Source organism: Caretta caretta, chromosome 20 (genome assembly GCF_965140235.1).
Source record: "Caretta caretta isolate rCarCar2 chromosome 20, rCarCar1.hap1, whole genome shotgun sequence".
In the NCBI taxonomy this organism is placed as follows: Eukaryota; Metazoa; Chordata; order Testudines; family Cheloniidae; genus Caretta; species Caretta caretta.
The window spans coordinates 1,061,623-1,081,759 of NC_134225.1; the positions used below are offsets into that span (position 1 = coordinate 1,061,623).

Genomic DNA, 20,137 nt, shown 5'->3' on the forward strand with positions numbered 1-20,137 from the left:
TTCCATCCCTGGTGGAATGAGAGATGGCTCTTGGGTTTTTATTTGGACTGCTAAATACAATCAAATCCAACCAAGACAACCCTTTCGATGTTCTGTTCTAAACCTTGTAGCATCTCTCAAGTGTCCCTCGTCTGAATTCTTCTTTCAATCTTTTGCCCACAGGTTTGCCACTCTTTGTCCAGCGAACCGTGGCTCGAACCATTGTCCTGCAGGAGATCATTGGAAAAGGCCGCTTTGGGGAGGTGTGGCGTGGCAGGTGGCGTGGAGGTGATGTGGCCGTGAAAATCTTCTCTTCACGGGAAGAGCGCTCCTGGTTTAGGGAAGCAGAAATATACCAGACTGTCATGTTGCGACATGAGAACATCTTGGGGTTTATTGCTGCAGATAACAAAGGTAAAAATGCTGTCTCAACCTTCAGCGTCAAAGTCCGAATGGCCGTAGGTTCCTCAGAGTTCCACGTTCTACTATAGGATCTACTTTTTTCTGTCTTTTTTTAATGAAATAAAGAAAGCCATCCGTATATTTGTAAAGTGTTATGATCATTTCCCCAAATTATAAATATAGCTAGCCATCATTAAAAACTATTAAAGCTGTCTGTGTGACATAACTTTTTACGAAGGAAGCTTGCATAGTAGTAGAATGCATGAGCAGTCAGGAGACTTCCCGTTTTAATGTAAGTTAAATTATTTATTAAAACATTCTTAACATGGTCAGTTCTGTTCTTCACTTTTTTCAGTTAATAGAAGTATTTGCTAGATCAAAATAATTCTAATAATTTAACTTAGTTAAAACGGGGATGGAGTACAGCCTGACCTGTGCACTGAAATGCTTAGCAGTATTTCCTTTGTCCCTGAGTATGGGCTTAATCCACAGAACTCGCCTTGCTGAGAAGAATCCATAAAATCGCCGCTGTCACTAGCAGAGACATTGCAGCATTCGTAGTACAAAGCTACCTGTCACCGCTTCAATACTGTGAAAAGCTGCTTGGGAAATGTACTAACTATATATAGTGCGCTAAGGTGCTATAAGCAATCGTTACACTTTTGCCTTGTAGTTCTTCCCTTGTCTGCTCGGACTTGTTGCTGACCTGCAGTCTAATCTGGCAGCTCTTCCTATGTTTGTTCAAAAACAAAATGCCCCGTAAGTGCTGATGTTATGCTGCTCTCTCCACTTTTTCTCTTGCTACAGATAACGGGACCTGGACTCAGCTGTGGCTTGTCTCTGATTACCATGAGCATGGCTCTCTGTTTGATTACCTCAACAGATACACAGTGACCATTGAGGGAATGATTAAACTGGCCCTGTCTGCTGCCAGCGGATTGGCACACCTACACATGGAGATTGTGGGGACCCAGGGTAAGAGAGTGCTAGCAAAGTATCCTAAACATGAACTAGACATTCTTTGGAGAGACTAAAGCAGGAAAGGTGAAGACAGAAATATGGGGCTTGTATGATGCACAGGGTGCCTTGTACTGAGAGAGAGAGATGGAATTTAATCATAAAATGAAAGAGGAAAAGTGTCTTAAGGACCTGGGGACTGAATCTAGGCCAGTTTGGTATTGAGCAAAAGTCATTGAAATGAGTTAGTCTTAGTCTAGCTCCTGTTAGACCGGGGGGGAGGGTGTGTCTCTCTCTCTCTCTCTCAGCTGGCTCTGGTTGGGATGGGGAGCACAGAAGAGATTAGCATAGGCAATGACAGAGCAAAACAGATTGTAAACTCTTCAGAGCAGGGATCATGTCTGCGTGGATGAGACAGCTGGTGCAGTGGATCTGCTGCAGTTTAAATAATAGTACTTGGAGGTTAAATGAAAGCTCTTTAGTGTTTTTAGCACCTTTCACTGGTACAGAGTTTAAATAAGACTGGAGGAAGAACAGGGCTGCAGATCCTACTATGCATAGAGATGTTAAGATTCAGATTCACTCTGGACTTGATGACCGCCTCAGTCCCTCCATTTTCTGTGTTCAGCTCATCTGCACTGATCAGATCCACTAAGGTGAGAGAGGAAAATCTGCTATTGAGACTTATTTTACTCCATCAGGAAAACCAGGGATTGCACATAGGGACTTGAAATCCAAGAACATCCTGGTGAAGAAGAACGGCATGTGTGCCATTGCTGACCTGGGTCTGGCTGTCCGGCATGATTCTGTTACCGATACCATTGATATTGCGCCAAATCAAAGGGTTGGAACCAAACGGTAGGGAGCGGGCTCAGCTGTACTCCTGATCAAGGTTCAGTGCTATCAGAAATAGGGTATAAAACAGCAGTTCTCGGGCCACATGTGGTGTGCTTTTTAAAAATATATATTCAAAATTTGCTGCTCTGGTCTGAAAGGGGGTAGGGATAGCTGAGTGGGAGACAGCATCTGGCAGCCTGCTGGAGTGCTCCTGCCAACAGGGGGCTGGTGAATGCATCAGGGTGTGGGAGAGTGGGTCTCTGGACAGGTTTGTGGGGAGGGGAGGCACTGGGAAATAGGGGTTTGTGGGGATGCTGCAGCACCCCCAGGTTTTAGGCCACCGGTTGGGACTCTGGTCCCTGCTGTCTGGAGGGGTCTCTGGGTGGGGGGAGCTGGACGTAGGGGACTGTGTGGGGGAGCGGGGGGGTAGGCGCTGTGGTTCTCAATCTGCAGCCCACAATGATAAATAGGTTGAGAACCACTGGTATAGAAAACATGTGAGCCTTACTGGGGATTGGTAGAGTTTCTATCTTTGGCATTGGCAGGGTTTCCAGAGTACTGAAGGAGAATATTTAGTGGCTTTTTTTTATTTATGAATGAATCTAGGTTTGAGGTACTTGAACAGTCACAGCCTACTTCCTATTCCCTCCACTTACGTCCTTCCAAGGCTAAGGTTGGCTAGATGGCCTCTGCTTCCAACAACTCGCCTGTGAGGCTCCCTCGCCTCCACCCCAGCCTCAGGGGTCATTGCTATCTTTGGCTCAGTGCACCTCTGACCCTTCCCGCCTCCTCCTTTCACCCCTCTTTCTTTCTGGTGTTTTGTTTTGGATTATCCTGTTTGCTGTCTTAACACAGTGTCTGCTTCTGTCCGCATCATTGGGTTCTGTTTTTATTTTCATTGTTTAACTTCTGTGCAGCATCCAAGCACTGTATCTGGTAACCCATGTTGTATACAATAAACATGGAGAATTCATCATTGATGGTCTTCCAGGGAGTCCCTCTGACAAGAAAATGACATTGTTTTTTCTTTGTTGCAGATACATGGCCCCTGAGGTCTTGGATGAAACCATTAACATGAAGCATTTTGATTCATTTAAATGTGCTGATATCTATGCCCTTGGCCTGGTCTATTGGGAGATTGCTCGTAGGTGCAGTTCAGGAGGTAATGGGTTTTCAGCTTCTTCTCCCCACTGCCCCCCCACGCCCCCAACCAACCAAAAAAACCCCCACAACCCTTGTCTTTGACTTAACTGAGGCCTGGAGCTAGGAGAGAATAACCTGTCCTTCAGGCAGTCGTGGAGATGGCTGTGATCCCAGGATACAGGGGTAAATGCAGCGTCACCCAAGAGTATGGCCACAGGATGGTGGTAGTGTGGGGAAGAGACTCAAGCCTGCTCGTAAACCAGACACGTGAGAGGTGATGGGTAGGTGTGCTGTTGGTGGCACACCTATTTCTTTAGCCGAACCTTAGAGCAGGAAGTGATGTTGCTGATTCAGGACATAGGTTGCTTTCCTATGAATCAGTACTGAGCCAGTGTCCTAGCATATAGTAGTGGATGGGGGCAGGGATGGGCATCCTGTTGTTGAAAGTGCCATCTTTTGTATCCACTAAGTCCTGAGCACTTGTGGTCAGTAAACATATCTTGGCCCTTTTCCCAGGAGAGGGGAGGTGCTCACCCCAGGGCCCTGGCCTAATCCCAGTTAACTGCATTCTGCTTCCCTGAATTGCTGACTCTTCACTTTTATAAGTCATGTCATCCAGGCCGGGGGTATTGTGGCTCTGGTGAGAGTGGTAGTGATTTCAGTTCTCTGTGAATGACCTTTCCCTTCCCATGCTTAGGTATCCATGAAGAATATCAACTCCCATACTATGACCTTGTGCCCTCCGACCCCTCCATTGAGGAGATGCGGAAGGTGGTGTGTGATCAGAAGTTGCGCCCCAACATCCCTAACTGGTGGCAGAGTTATGAGGTAAGATATGTCATAGTCTTCCTTTGAGCCTAAAGGAAATGCACTATCCACTGAATAGGTAAAGATTAGATTCAGTCCTGGACACTGAGTTCTAGATTTAGTAAGCATGGAGGCTGGATTTCCCTACTCCAGCCAGGAGTGACCCTCCAAGGCGGGTTTGGGGTCCATGGACAGAATCAGTGTGGGGAAGTCCAGTGGGAAAGTGAACGTGGAGAGGATCCCATCTGAGGCTAGAGAGTAGGTGATCACTCTTGCACTCCGCTCGGTGCAGAAGGCCAGATGTGTGCTCCCAGAGCTTGGATAGCAAGTCTGTTTCAAGTCCATTGTGCGCCATCCACGTTGCATATGATGGAAATCTGAGTGGTTAATAATTCCACGTTCATAATAGTGAGTGAACTTTGTTACCTTGTAACTGCTCTGGGGCTGTGAAACATCTACCTCTTAATGCTTGACTTTTTCAGAGCGCTATACAAATGTTCACGAATGCTCAGAACAACCTTGCTGTCACATTATGCAGATGGGGTGAAACAACTGGGTCTCCGTGCAGTTCCTAATGGTCCATGTCCTTACAAAAACCGACAGTAATGCATTCCCATGTTGGTGGAATGGCTGAGAATCAGATGGCCCATGAAGACACTCTCTCGCCCCCTCTGTAGAAGGGATATCCCTCCAGGCAAAGGGTGAAGTATGCTGGCAGGGAAGCATGGGGAGCTTGCATTGCTGCTGCCCATGCTGTGCCTATTCTGGGGAGAAGCAGAGGGCTTCAGTCATGGCACAGATACGCCAGCACCTTCCACGAGCTTTGGATTCACTTTAAAGCTTTGATTTGGTGTGTTAACAGAAGGAACTGAACTCCCTGAAAGGGACAGGGCTGACGTTTCTCTCCGTTTCCTTGCTAGGCGTTACGAGTGATGGGCAAGATGATGCGTGAGTGCTGGTATGCAAATGGTGCAGCTCGCCTAACGGCCCTCCGCATTAAGAAAACGCTCTCGCAGCTCAGCATCCAGGAAGATGTGAAGATCTAGCCCACAAGTCGCAGCATGAGGAAGCTGCCCAAAAGCTGCCATGATAGTCGAGGGGATTGAGGCCTACCTCGTGTTTCTACCCAACCTACTGCTACCGACCAGACCATGTGACCTATGGGCTGCTAGCCAGGGAGGACAGAGCCTATTAAAAGAAATGTTCTCTTCCTGGTTTGGGTATGAAACAAACAGAAACCTTTTATAACCACCTCTTGACAGCGTGGAGACTTGAGAGGGATTTGTGCGGATGGATCTTGCTGTGACCATAACTTTTCTTTGATGGAAATCCCTGTGTAGTCCAGTGAATATGGCGCGTTCGCTGGGAAGCGTTCAGGGCCTGGGAGTGGGGAGGGAAAGGGATGGTTATGTTGCCAGACCTGCAGGTTTTCCAGGGACTGGCAGAGACACACAGAAGAGGCTTTGGCTTCATAAAACCAGTTCTCCTTCTTTTGAGCTTGAAAAATACAAAAAGCCAGACTGGCTGCTAGTGTGTGCAACAGTGTGTGCATGTGCAAAGCCATGTGTGCCCTGTGCCTGTTCAGTCCCCCTTAGACGTGCAGAGTATCTGCTTGTAGGTTGGCACATTCCTGTTCGTGTTTCTCTGTGCATGTGCAAATCTAAAGTGTCCTCTTCTGAGCTACGCGTGCTGGTGCCTTGCCTGTCCAGTAGTGAGCATTATCTAGCGTGACTAGGCTGCTTACAGCCAGATCCTTCTTTCTCCCAGAGCAGGCCTCTCTCCTGCCAGCTGCAGGAACTTTGTCAAGTTGCCTCACTGCCATCCCTCTCCTTTTTAAAGCAGGGTACTGATTTTTGTCCCTGAAATTTAAGCTTTTGTTTTGAAAACCCTGGTTTGTAATGTGTGGCGGAATGGAAAGGTTACCTTGCCGGAGGAGCCGTCTGCGGGCGGGATGCAAAGGAGACAAGAAGCGGGTCTGAGATTGGAGCTGACCCTACCCCTGGGTGGAGGGGGCCACAGGGACACCAGCCTCTTAGGAACATAACCCTTGGATCTCTCAAAGGGCTTTGGCAGCAACACTCTAGAACTTGGAGCCAAGCGTTTAAGGTCTGATCTGTGAAGAGCTCAGTGTCCATGGAAACAGTTGTGCACAGCACCTCTCAAGGAGCACTCGGCACACTGCAGGATCTGACCATTGGTGACTGGGATTGGAAATACGTGTCCATCTTTTAAATATACATCTATAAATATCTACTATTCTGGAAGCAGCTGTGTATAACTTTTTGGGTGGGGTAGGGAGGGGGTAACTGCATGAAACTTATTTTAATTGAATAACCAATCAGGGTGAAGTAGAATTGATTTTACTGTTGCCTAGTGAATGTTAGAAATAGCCCAGGGCTGAGTCCTGTATCTGAACCGAATGCAGCATTAAAGGCAACATTGGAAGGCTGAGTTGAGTGATGGTTAGGGTGTTATCTGTGCTATGTAACTCTGAAGCCATAACTTTTAACTGGAGTGCATTTGATTATTTTTTATTTGATTGGGAGGGTCTGGATTTTAACTTTTTTTAATATTGTTAATTTTTATAAGAGAAGAGAAACAATCTATAATTACCTCTCAACCTCTTTGTTTGTAAAGAAATCACTGCAAAAAAGGAAAAAAAAAATCCAAATGCACACAGCTGAATTTACACTGGAACTTTCTACTCGAACCTTGAGCCTGCTCTGTAAGGTGAGCTTTCATCTCTTCTCTGGCTCGCAGGTTTAATGGACCTTCTATTCTCACTGTCTGTGTCTCTCTTCCCTCAGGCCCCCATCCTATCTGTGATTTATATCTGTCAAATGAGGAGTCTTTTGCATTGTGTTTGGAGCCATTTTGCATTCTCCCATTGCTTTTAAATGACAGGCAGGACAGAGCTGCCTCCCTATCTGCAGCGGTCTGCATCTTAGACCCTGGGTTCCTGGGGCAGCATACAGGGTTGGTCAATGTACAGCTTCCCCTTCTGATTTGTTCTGATTATTTCTCAGCCAGAAATTACTGCATCTCCAATGTGACTCGTTACTTACCGAACCCTTCTTCTGCATTGAGAAACCAAGGTGGTGTGTGCCTTAAAAATACCTACAAGACTCTTCAGCTACTGTAGCAGGACCTTTCGAATGAGACTTGTGCAGGGGCTGGGGAGGGTCTGCGCGACTGAAATAAACTGCCACAGAGAGGTCCATCACACTGATAAGTAGGGGTTGCCATCTGGTCTTCCCATGAGCATTAAGAAAATTCTCCTTCAGAGCACAAGGTCTCCTGTTCCATTAGCTGTCCAAAGACTTTCTTTATGACACTAATTCAGCAATTTAATTCCTTGGTTGATCCGCTCCACCACCCCCCAACAGTAAACACACATACCTGCCTCAATACCATACCAAACAGCACATGCCAGAGTTTTACTGGACTGACTGTCTAGAAGGGGTGGGGTGGAAGGGGATGGCATCACCTTGTGATAAGGATTTTGAAACACTCAGTTCATAGGTACGGATAAGAGCGGTCAAACCCTCACTGGACCCTCTGAAATGGGAATAACAATGTAGCATTTACACAGCACTTTTCATGCAAATGTGCCAGAGTGGTGTGCAAACCTTACTTAGCTGACTTGTAGCAAATCTAGGAATCACTTTGCCCGGCACTGAAACGCAGTCTTGTCTGAAGAGAAACAGACCAGCTGTCTTAACAGCATACAGTAACTAAACGGTTGGGATCAGGCATTTGGTTCAACCAGGGGAGGTATTTCAGGTTGATCAATGGCATCAAACTAGGGAGGGGTTTCAGGTCAAAGCTTGTGCCTCTAGTCTCTGACACAAGATGAATGGATGGTACTCTGGCTTCAGAACAGATCTTTCTGGGTACTTCTCTGCCCCCTTTCCATGTACATTTTATTAGAAAAGGACTGTAAAATAGTCACTTAGACACTTTACCTCTTCAGTATGCAAATGTAAATACATTGTAATATAGGAAATCTTGTGTTTAATATAAGAACAAGCTGTCCAATTTCTGCTGTACATTATTAAAGTTGTTTTATTCACAGACTGTTGGACTCTTTCTCTCAAACCCAGTTTGCTGTGTGTAACCTGCAAAGGGTTAGCCCTGGCCTGTGGGTGTAGCTGTCTATAAACAAGGAGCAGGAAGGGAGTGGAGGAGGAGTAACCAGCGGTAATGGGATGGTAGTTGGAAAAATAAACTAGAATAAATAGCAGGGGAGGGGAGATCTCAGACTGCGAAGCAGCCTCGAAGGTCAAATGGGAAAGCGCCAATGCTGGGGGACACTTAAAACAGGCAGGATCCTAGAACCTGTATGGTACACGGTGGCCCTGCCTTGATCCCCAGGAGCTCACCTGGAATGACCCTGGGCTCTTCCTACTGTCAACTCTAATAGCTAAGTGTGATCTAGTGTTTTTTTTTCCCTGTGTGCGTCACATGATCCGTCTGCATGGCTTGTCAGCTTTGGGGATTGAACCCAGGTCTGCTAGCCTGAAGCCAGTGACACACACGAGTCATGCACCTGCTAGAGTCTAATCAGCCGTATTTCCCCCTCGGGCAATGCACCTTGACTTTACCTTGCTTGCCCTTTCCCAAACATTGGGTCACAACGGGGTTGTGACCTGGTATCTTCCCTCCACAGCAGGCCCATGGCCAGAGGGGTCAGTGGGACTAGGCACCGTGAGACAGTGCCACTCCGGTTTGGACTGGCCACCGAGGGGTGGGGCTGTGATCATGTGCACCAGGTCACATTTCCTGGAGGGGGGGGTCAGGTGCAGCCCTGTGGGATGGGAGCTGTGGGGTGAGCGCAGGGCAGGCTTGCTCTCCAGTCCCCTGTCCTCCTTCCCATCCAGGGCATGCTTCCCCTCTGCACCAGGCTGGGATGGAAGATACAGGATGGTGGAGGGGAAGGATGCTGGCCTATGGTTTTGGGCCCACACCCACAAATTTGGACCCCGGGAGGGTTGCAGAAAAGACACAGCGGTGGGTGAGTCACCTTTCTAAGAAGTTTGGGGACCACTGGCCTAGACTTAAAAATGCAATGCCTTGGCTCCTATGCTTTTTACAGCAAGGGACCAGGGTAGCAGAGGCTTCACTGTCTTTCCCAGTGAAGCCTGAGCTGGAGAGCTGTGTGGCCAATTAACAATGTCTTAAAACTACACTAGGATTTTAACACCAGTTACCAGGTTAGCTTCACAGCAGTTAAACCCTGTTTTTCGTAGTGAAAACCGCAGCTTTATTGACCTTCGCTGGCTACCACACTTTTTAAAAATACCTCTTGGCCTAGCCTAGGCAAGCGTAGTGGATGGCACAGCTGGGACTAGAAGTTTTAGGTCCCAGCCCTTGACCCTCATCCACTAGGTCACTATGGCCCTGCATTAAAAGAGGCCCTTTTGGTAGGGGGAATTTTAAATGGTGGTAACAGATGTAATGGGGCTGGGCCTCTGGATGGTTTATTACTAAAGATCTACCTCAAGGAAGGTTTATGGGCCCCCTCCCTCCAGACTGACTGTTTCAAAGTGGAGTAAATTTTAGGCCTCAATTGTGTATGCTGTTCAAAGTGCCTGAATGAATTCCTGATTAGCACCCCTTCTGAACAGAGCATGTTGTGAAAGGATAAAGGGGCCAATTCTCCCCTAACTTTCTGGTGCCTTGAGTACCCTGTGAGGTCAGACTAATGGACTTAACTCTGGGGAAGCTGCCATCTGGGCCTTGCCCTCGATTTTAAACCATAGTAGCCTTTCTCTTGCACACCCTGCCCCCTGCTTAGGATGCTGCTCTTGGTCAAAATGCAATCCCAGGCTGTGACATGGGCAGAGTGGGGTGGTGTACATATCCTAGCTAGACAGCCAGGTGTCCTGAGGAGTAACTGGGGGAGAGTCACCCTGCTCAGATACCTGCCAGGCTGCAGATCTACAAGCAGGTGGCTAGTGCAGCCCAGTCCTTATCTAAGGCGACTATCTAGAACTCAAAGGACTCTCCTAGCAGCCTGGGGAGGTGCATAAGACAATTGGGATGGTTACAAACTAAGGGTTGGTTGGCTTTTACCGTGTGTGACTTTTAAAAATGTGAACATGTGGGCAAAATCCTGACTTCCCAATCCTGGCTGAGGGAAAGCAAACCCTGTGTTGGGCCAGGCTCTGTGAAGGCTCCTTACAGCTGGAGAAACCAATCAATTTTTAGTGCACTTACGCCAAATCAGAAGGGCAAATTCCCACTTGTTCCTGTTCTCCAACTGTTGCGGTTTCTCTCTCTGTAAATGCTTTGACCTCTGAGTGCCTCCGTACTGAAAACTTACCCTAGCTTTTCCGCACCGGGGGCTGAAGCGTCTAAGCTGCAAGCGTCCGCCGTGGATTAAATGGCCTGTTGAGGCTAAGGGCTTCTGCTGCCGCCTGTTGGTGGATCTGCAAATTGAATTAACCCTACCCCTGAGGTGTTGGAGGGGCCTGGCCTGTTCCCGTCATGCAGGGGCTGAAACGGAGGCTCGGGCTGAAGTGACTTATTCAAGGCCGTACAGAGTGTCTCTCACGGAAGCGAGTACATGGCAAGCAGGGGTACTGACCCATTCTCGGCTTTTAATCCATACCACCCTTCCTCCTCTCCCATGCCTTCCTTCGTGTTCCACTAGCAGACACAGGGTCTTGGGTGCTTTTATCAACTTAATCTACAACGATTTTAACAATTCCTAAACCCAAAGTGATGCAGGATCTTTTTATTACCTTGAGGTTCTTTGATCAAGGTGAGATCTTGGCCTTGTCCTGTGCTGATCTCACGTCCTCTTAAGCCTCATTTTCTAACCATAAGATCAACTCCTGAGCTTTTTACAAGCCTCTTACAAGCTTCTACGCGGCGTATTATCGACAAGAGCAGAGATGACCTGGGGTTGGTTTTGTCACTCTGACTGCAGCCTCCTCTAGAGAGGTACAAAGGATGCTGCAGCGTGGCTGCGGGGTAACAGCCGGAAACACTAAAAAGATGCCTTTGGGTAGCAGATAAATGTCTTAAACCAACTCCCCTCCAAAGGGACATGTGAGGCTTTGTCCACCCACTGATGTAATTAATCTGTGCAACCCCCTTGGACAGACACTTCTCCTAGTCTCTGCCTTCTGTTGGCTAAGTTTAGGGCATTGTCGGTGCACACGGATGGTGCCTGTTTAGTTAAAGCAGCACAATCCCCCTTGCATGGGCACATTTATACCCGTATGGCTCTTCCCGCATGGGAAGGGGAATAAGCTATCCCAGTGTGTAGGATGCCTGTATATTGACCCAGCTGCATCCACGCTAAGGTGGTTGTGCCAGCCTAATTACAATGACACAACTTTGTGTAAACGAGGCCTTCGTTCGGCCCTGTTAAAAGTGCTTCGAGATCCCACGCTCGAAGATGCTCTGGAAGCTCAAGGTGTTGGCAACCTGCCCTGGTATTTGTGCGATGACCACTTCTCCTGCGGGAAGGGTTCATGCCCTGTGTTCGGATCTGGCTCCAAACTGCCCCCAAGTCCAGGTGTGTTTGGAACTGGGGCTTGAGTGCCGCTGCTTGTTGACTCTAACCCAGCTGGTCTCTCCCCAGTCTCCAGGGATGATGCTTTTTGATATTGCCCCATGAACTTGTGAGAGGTTTGACCCCCTCTGGGAACAGCTGTTTCTGTTCAGTACTGGGAGGGTGAGGAGCGGATCCCTGCCAACCCCTCCTAAAATGGCAATTCCAAGAACAAACCCAGCAAAAGGAGGGAACTCTCCATAACTTGCATCATTCCAGAAGAAGTTCCTGGAAGTCAAGCTGTTGTGAAATCTCCCTCAGCTGCCAGCCATCTGCCCCCAGACACTTGGCTTTTGAGTTCATTCTCACTGAGAAATGTTCTGCAGCTAACAGTGCATCAGTTCATTCCTTGCTAAAAATTAAAGCCAGCTGCTGGATCCAATCCACACACACAGTGGAAATATTTTCTTGAAGGTGTTTCGGGCCAGGCCCTGTTGCAGAAAAGCAGTTGGTTTTAGGTCCTGTCTATGCTACTGTCAAAACCGGGGCAGCACTAGCTGGACTGTAAGCATAGAATCAGAGAGTCATGGAAACGTCAGAACCTTGAGAAGTCATCAAGTCCAGCCCCTTGCACTGGGGCAGGACCAAGTAAACCTAGACCAGCCCTGATAGGCGTTTGTCCAACCTGTCCTTAAAAACCTCCAACCTCCCTTGTAGGCCTATTCCAGAGCTTAACTACTCTTAGAGTTAAAGTTTCCCCTAATATCTAACCTAAATCTCCCTTGCTGCAGATTAAGCCCATTACTTCTCATCCTACCTCCAATGGACATGGAGAGCAATTGATCCCAATCGTCTTTGTAAAAGCCCTTAACGTTTTTGAAGACTGTTATCTGGTCTCCCCCCCAGTCTTCTTCTCTGAAGACTAAACATGCCTAGTTTTGTTAATCTTTCATAAGAGCAGCCAGACTGGGTCAGATCAATGGTCCATCTAGCCCAGTGTCTTGTCTTCTGACAGTGGCTAATGTCAAGTACTTCAGAGGGACTGAACAAAACAGGGCAATTTGGCGAGTGATCCATCTCCTGTTGTCCAGTTCCACCTTCTGGTTTAGGAACACCCAGAACATGGGGCTGTGTCCCTGACCCTCTCGGCCAACAGCTAGTGATGGACCTAGCCTCCATGAACTTATCCTTCACAACATCCCCTGGCAATGAGTTCCACAGGTTGACTGTGTGTTGTGTGAAGATGAACTTCCTTATGTTTGTCTTAAACTAGCTGCCTATTTATATTACTGTGTAACCCCTGGTTCATGTGTTATGTGAGGGGGTAAATAACACTTCCTTATTAACTTTCTCCACACCATTTGTGATTTTATGGACATTGATCATATCCCCCTTTAGTGTCTTTTTTCTAAGCTTTCCTCATAGGTCAGGTTTTCTAAACTTGTTATATTTCCGTTGCTCTCCTCCAATGCTCTACAATTTGTCCACATCTTTCCTAAAGTGAGGCATCCAGAACTGGACACAGTCCTCCAGCCGAGGCCTAACCAGTTCTAAGTAGAGTGGGGTGATTACCTCCCGTGGCTTAGATACGACACTCCTGTTAATACACCCCAGACTATTAGCCTTTTTCATAGCTGCGTCACATTGACACACATTCAACTTGTGATCCACTGTTACCCCAGATCCTTTCCAGCAGCACTTCCACCTGGCCCGTTATTCCCCATTCTGTAGGTGTGCATTTGATTTTTCCTTCCACAGTGAAGTACTTTGCACTTGTCTTTATTGAATTTCATCCTGGGGTGAGCTTGTAAGCACGGGGATCGCTAGCAGGTTTGCCTAGATTTGGCTAAGTCCTCCAGGGGGAATCCCTTACCTGCCAGCCTCCCTACTCCTGGATCCTCCCCACTCCTGCAGATGGGGGAGGACTAGAATGTTTACATGATTTGCACAGAGGGTGTCAGAGATACATCTTGCAATCCCATAGCTGCCTCATAGGGGTGAGCTCCTGTACTCATGTGTAGCCCCACTGAAGTCCTCAGAATTCTCCCTGGGGTCAGCTTCAGGATCAAGGCGTTTGTAAGGCTGCTGGGGCAGGGACCATGAGTTCTGTTTGTACAGCTTCTTTCTAGCACTGGGGACAGTGCTAGAAACAACAACCATAGAGATCCAGAACCAGAATCCAGGTGTCCAGACTGCAAGTGGCTGCACAAGCCACTCTGCTCCCATTATTCCCTGGTTCAGTAGGGCCTGCAAGGTGCTATACAAAGCCATAATCAGCCATGCAACGCATGGAAAACCTCAGTGTTTTAGGCTCATCTACAGGGGAAGGAGGAATCCAGAAAGTTTGGTAATTTAGGGTCTGTAGCTTCTTCCCAGTTCCTTCTTCACATCACGTAACAAGGCTGCCCTTGGATGCGTTTTGGGGTGCTCACAAACTCAAGGCGGGGAGGTGTAAATACATAGACACGACTTACTGGGCAGGAAACCACTTTTGCAATTGAGCAAGATGGACAACAGAGGGCAACACAGGCCTGCAGAGAAATTGACTCCTGCCAAAGGAAGCCAGAGCTGCAGCTTCAGCTCCTGTTGTGTGTGGACCCTGCGTTCCGATGGAGGCTCTTCTGTCCTGGAGGGAGCTCACCAGTGGGCCGGCAGTAAATATGTATTTTCCCTTCTGCCGCCTATTTCACCCAAGGATCTCAAAGCACTTTACCACGATCGATTGGTGATGTCTCAGACGGGCTGTATGGCAAAGGTATCATTCTACAGATGGGGAAATGGGGACACAGCGAGGGGAAGTGACTCTCAGTGACAGGATAGGCAGCCAGGCAGGCTAGGCCTGGGTCAGTACGAAGCTGGGGAACCTCTGAGCAGCAGCCAGCGCTGCAGGAAGTGGGGTAGGGGAGATGCCAGGCAGCATGGCCAGTGCATGGTGCTAAAGACTGGGAGTTAGATCTTGGTTCTGCTGCCCTGACTTGCTGTTTGACCTTCAGCAAGTCCCCTTCTCTCTGTGGAGAGGGGATACCCATGTTGGGAAGGTCCTTGGGCTGCTTGGCTGAAAAGCACAGCGTAAGTCTGGCAGGAGGCTTTATGAATCTAGCCCTGGCCTGCTCCTAGGTTCACCGGGGGAAGGAGACCAAAGCCCTGAGGTAAGTGGGAAAGCGGGATACCGGGAGGAAGCACAGGCAGGAATGTCTGTGAGGGGAGGGCTCCTGCCTCATACTGAGAAAGAGGGGCGATCAGCAGGTTATCTCAAGTGCTTATATACGAATGCACAAAGCCTTGGAAACAAGCAGGGAGAACTGGAGGTCCTGGTGATGTCAAGGAATTATGACGTGATCGGAATAACAGAGACTTGGTGGGATAACTCACATGACTGGAGTACTGTCATGGATGGGTATAAACTGTTCAGGAAGCACAGGCAGGGCAGAAAAGGTGGGGGAGTAGCACTGTATGTAAGGGAGCAGTATGACTGCTCAGAGCTCCGGTACGAAACTGCAGAAAAACCTGAGAGTCTCTGGATTAAGTTTAGAAGTGTGTGCAACAAGAGTGTTGTCGTGGTGGGAGTCTTGCTATAGACCACCGGACCAGGGGGATGAGGTGGACGAGGCTTTCTTCCGGCAGCTCACGGAAGTTACTAGATCGCAGGCCCTGGTTCTCATGGGAGACTTCAATCACCCTGATATCTGCTGGGAGAGCAATACAGCGGTGCACACACAATCCAGGAAGTTTTTGGAAAGCGTAGGGGACAATTTCCTGGTGCAAGTGCTGGAGGAACCAACTAGGAGGGGAGCTTTTCTTGACCTGCTGCTCACAAACCGGGAAGAATTAGTGGGGGAAGCTAAAGTGGATGGGAACCGGGGAGGCAGTGACCATGAGTTGGTTGAGTTCAGGATCCTGACGCAGGGAAGAAAGGTAAGCAGCAGGATACGGACCCTGGACTTCAGGAAAGCAGACTTCGACTCCCCCAGGGAACGGATGGGTAGGATCCCCTGGGGGACTAACATGAAGGGGAAAGGAGTCCAGGAGAGCTGGCTGTGTTTTAAAGAATCCTTATTGAGGTTACAGGGACAAACCATCCCGATATGTCGAAAGAATAGTAAATATGGCAGGCGACCAGCTTGGCTTAACGGTGAAATCCTAGCGGATCTTAAACATAAAAAAGAAGCTTACAAGAAGTGGAAGGTTGGACATATGACCAGGAAAGAGTATAAAAATATTGCTCGGGCATGTAGGAATGAAATTAGGAGGGCCAAATTGCACCTGGAGCTACAGCTAGCGAGAGATGTTAAGAGTAACAAGAAGGGTTTCTTCAGGTATGTTGGCAACAAGAAGAAAGCCAAGGAAAGTGTGGGCCCCTTAATGAATGAGGGAGGCAACCTAGTAACAGAGGATGTGGAAAAAGCTAATGTACTCAATGCTTTTTTTACCTCTGTTTTCACTAACAAGGTCAGCTCCCAGACTGCTGCGCTGGGCATCACAACATGGGGAATAGATGGCCAGCCCTCTGTGGAGAAAGAGGTGGTTAGGGACTATTTAGAAAAGCTGGACGTGCACAAGTCCATGGAGCTGGACGAGTTGCATCCGAGAGTGCTAAAGGAACTGGCAGCTGTGATTGCAGAGCCACTGGCCATTATCTTTGAAAACTCGTGGCGAACGGGCAAAGCTTTTGACACGGTCTCCCATAGTATTCTTGTCAGCAAGTTAAAGAAGTATGGGTTGGATGAATGCACTATAAGGTGGGTAGAAAGTTGGCTAGATTGTCGGGCTCAACGGGTAGTGATCAATGGCTCCATGTCTAGTTGGCAGCCGGTGTCAAGTGGCGTGCCCCAGGGGTCGGTCCTGGGGCTGGTTTTGTTCAATATCTTCATAAACGATCTGGAGGATGGTGTGGATTGCACTCTCAGCAAATTTGCGGACGATACTAAACTGGGAGGAGTGGTAGATACGCTGGAGGGCAGGGATAGGATACAGAAGGACCTAGACAAATTGGAGGATTGGGCCAAAAGAAATCTGATGAGGTTCAATAAGGATAAGTGCAGGGTCCTGCACTTAGGACGGAAGAACCCAATGCACAGCTACAGACTAGGGACCGAATGGCTAGGCACCAGTTCTGCGGAAAAGGGCCTAGGGGTGACAGTGGACGAGAAGCTGGATATGATTCAGCAGTGTGCCCTTGTTGCCAAGAACGCCAATGGCATTTTGGGATGTATAAGTAGGGGCATAGCGAGCAGATCGAGGGACGTGATTGTTCCCCTCTATTCGACATTGGTGAGGCCTCATCTGGAGTACTGTGTCCAGTTTTGGGCCCCACACTACAGGAAGGATGTGGATAAACTGGAAAGAGTCCAGCGAAGGGCAACAAAAATGATTAGGGGTCTGGAACACATGACTTATGAGGAGAGGCTGAGGGAACTGGGATTGTTTAGTCTGCAGAAGGGAAGAATGAGGGGGGATTTGATAGCTGCTTTCAACTACCTGAGAGGTGGTTCCAGAGAGGATGGTTCTAGACTATTCTCAGTGGTGGAAGAGGACAGGACAAGGAGTAATGGTCTCAAGTTGCAGTGGGGGAGGTTTAGGTTGGATATTAGGAAAAACCTTTTCACTAAGAGGGTGGTGAAACACTGGAATGCGTTACCTAGGGAGGTGGTAGAATCTCCTTCCTTAGAAGTTTTTAAGGTCAGTCTTGACAAAGCCCTGGCTGGGATGATTTAATTGGGGATTGGTCCTGCTTTTGAGCAGGGGGTGGGACTAGATGACCTCCTGAGGTCCCTTCCAACCCTGATATTCTCTGATTCTATGATTCTATGTGGTAAGGCCTACGTAGTGAATGTCTGCTGAGCCCTGGGAATGAAAGGCACCACAGAAATGCAAAGGATGTTCCCACGTCTGATCCCAGATTGGCTTTGATAACACGGCTGGTTCTACCCACTCTCCGCACTGCACAGCCCGTGCACAGGTGGGAGAGGAAACAGTGACCGCTGAGACTAGTGCTGGGGAAGCAGGAAGAGCAGCGGGGTGCTCCGCTATCATAGCCCTGGTGTCCCTTAGAAAAATCTGGGTTGGGTCCCCTCACAGGAGTCCAGGACCGCGAGTAAAGCTACAGAGGTGGCAGCTCCTGTGATTAGCTCACCAGCCTAGGTGACGGGAGACCCAGCTTCTCTTCTTGGCTGGCATTGCTTTGCGGTGTGCCCCGTGCAAGCCATTCAGACCCCGGACTTTCAGAGGTGCTGCAGATGCTCGGCATCTCTGAACACCAGGCTGCCAAGTGCTCTATGCCTCAGTTTCCCCACCTGTCCAAAAGGGGGCACATGTGCGTGTCCCCTTCACACACTATAACCCTTAATGAGGTTCTACGAGCGTGCCAGCAAGTGTCCAGTTCAATGGGCGCATGCAGCTCACACCCATGTGTGTGTGTCCCGGGGGAGAACATGGCTCTGCACTTCTGTATTTCACTTCTCCTTTTTGAGGCTTCCTATAAAGACCGGTTAGTGCAAGGGTCACTGTGGTTAGGCCTACGTCTGACCTGCGTAAAACAGTCACTGGCTGAGCTCGGTTTTAGTGTTAAAGGAAAATGGATCTTGTGGGCAAGGCAGTGCATTGTGACACAGGGTACCTGGTTCCACTCCCAGCTCTGCCCCCGGCCTCCTGCGCGCCCTTAGACCATTCACTTCATCTTTCTGGGCCTCATTTCCCCATCTGTAAAACGAATGATAGCCCTTCCCTCAGCATGGTTGGCTGTTTGGATGTGAAGCTCTCCGGGGCAGGTGCTGTCACTCATTTTGCATTTGTGCAGCACCCGGCACAACAGGGCCCTGAGCTTGGCTGGGACCTTTATGTCCTGTAAATAATAAAAGGAAAAGCATTAATTGACTAAGGGGCACATTCAAGTGGCCCCAAAACAAAACCCCTCTTTACAGAGGCTGGTATGAATAGAAATGAGTTAACCTATTTGTTTGATAGACGTTCAAGTGAAAGCAGTTCTATTTGGATTTAAACATTCCCTTGTGTTCGCTACCAAATGGTGCCGCAGGAAGGGTGTGAAACCCTGATCTTGCAATAAGCTCTGTACCTGTGGACCCCACTCCAGGATCTGGCCCTTGGTGAATGCATGGCGACCAAATCATGACACGGACAAGCCGTAATCCATTTTCCAAGATGAAAGAAATGCACAAAGAGAAGGGAGGGGCCACATCATTGGTGAACAAAACAGTAAATATAGGAGTTTCAAATGAGTTTAGCATTGCTAATCCGACTGTTTTAAGAAGACAGTGCCTCTTTCGCTATAACTCCATGTCACGGGGGATGCCGAGAAATACACCAGCCAAGACTTTCCCCGGTGTCTAGTTTTGGGTGTCTGACTCGAGTCACCTGAAATGGACTCCTCTGAAAATCAGCTCCCTTCGAGACGTATCAAGTTGGACACCCGAAGGCGCTGGTCATGGGCCCCCTTTTAATAATAATAATTAATAATAATAAATTTAATAGAAACCTCTCTCTCTCTCTCTCTCTCTCTCATATGCAGGCGTCAGCGTGTGACACCCAGGTTCTGTAACCACAGGCTGGCCCCTGAATCCTGGAGGCTGGCGCTGCAGTCCTCAGGCTGGGTTATTGTCTGTGATGCTGTCGCGGGGTGGGGAGGAACCCGGGCAAAGCCCGGTCAAGTGGGCTGCTGAGCCTGGTCCAGGATCTACGATCAAGTGGACAAGGAAGCAGGTGCAGTGATGGGCTCCTGAGGTTAGCGCGTTAGGCTCTTGACCACTGAGGCTTCCACTCTGTAAGGACATGATTTTTGGCTCCCTGGCAGCGCTGAGATTCGTCCCTGCAGGGCTGAAGCCCGGAAGCGCTCTTGTCCAAGAGTGCATGAGCTTCCACGTACGGGGTGTCGAGAGAGCAGCCGTGGAATCACACCCTGGCCACCGGAGTTGGATTCCTCCCCTAAATAGGAGGAAACCCGGATGCCCCAGGCTCAGGGAATAAACATGACTGCTCCCCAGCGTCTATCCTTTGCAATTGCAACCATTATGAGGGTGGGGTTTATGTGTCTAGGGGAGGAGTTTCCTGAAGGGGGTGGAGTTTATATCCAATGGGGAGGGGTTTATGTGCCATGGGGAGGAGATTCCCTGGATGGAGGTGGGCTCCTAGGGTGGTTTCAGAGCGAGGGGCCAGCTTTACTCGCGGAAGGGGCGTGGTTTGTGAGCCACAGGGTGTAGTTTTGCTGGATGGGGGCGTGGCCTCTCATCTTTAGAGGCGGGGCGTCCGTGGAAGGAGGCGTGGCCTCCCCCTGTATCAGGATCGCGGGTGTGATCGAAGGGGCGTGGTCTCCCCGCCCAGGGGGCGTGGCGCAGCGGGGTTCCCTGTGGAAAGGGGGGCGGCCTCTCCCTGCCGGGGCGGGGCCTATGTGGAAGGGGGCGTGTCCCCCTCCCCGTGGGCGTGTCCTCCGCCCGCCCCGCCCCCCCCGGGCCGATATAGCCTCGTGCGCCGGCCGCCCGCGCCCCACGCCCGGCC

General features: G+C 49.2%; 1 protein-coding gene across 2 annotated transcripts in view; it reads left to right on the forward strand.

Moving 5' to 3' along the window:
- Window positions 1-8,202, forward strand: part of ACVR1B (activin A receptor type 1B) — a 29,509-nt gene extending 21,307 nt beyond the window's left edge. For both annotated transcript variants that reach the window (XM_048831753.2, XM_048831754.2), the window contains exons 4-9: window positions 163-393; window positions 1,189-1,356; window positions 2,040-2,196; window positions 3,213-3,337; window positions 4,016-4,146; window positions 5,046-8,202. In XM_048831753.2, coding sequence (XP_048687710.1) covers window positions 163-393; window positions 1,189-1,356; window positions 2,040-2,196; window positions 3,213-3,337; window positions 4,016-4,146; window positions 5,046-5,171 — 938 coding nt within the window. In that variant the 3' untranslated portion in view covers window positions 5,172-8,202. The remainder of the gene's footprint in view (window positions 1-162; window positions 394-1,188; window positions 1,357-2,039; window positions 2,197-3,212; window positions 3,338-4,015; window positions 4,147-5,045) is intronic.
- The last annotated feature ends 11,935 nt before the right edge of the window (window positions 8,203-20,137 follow it).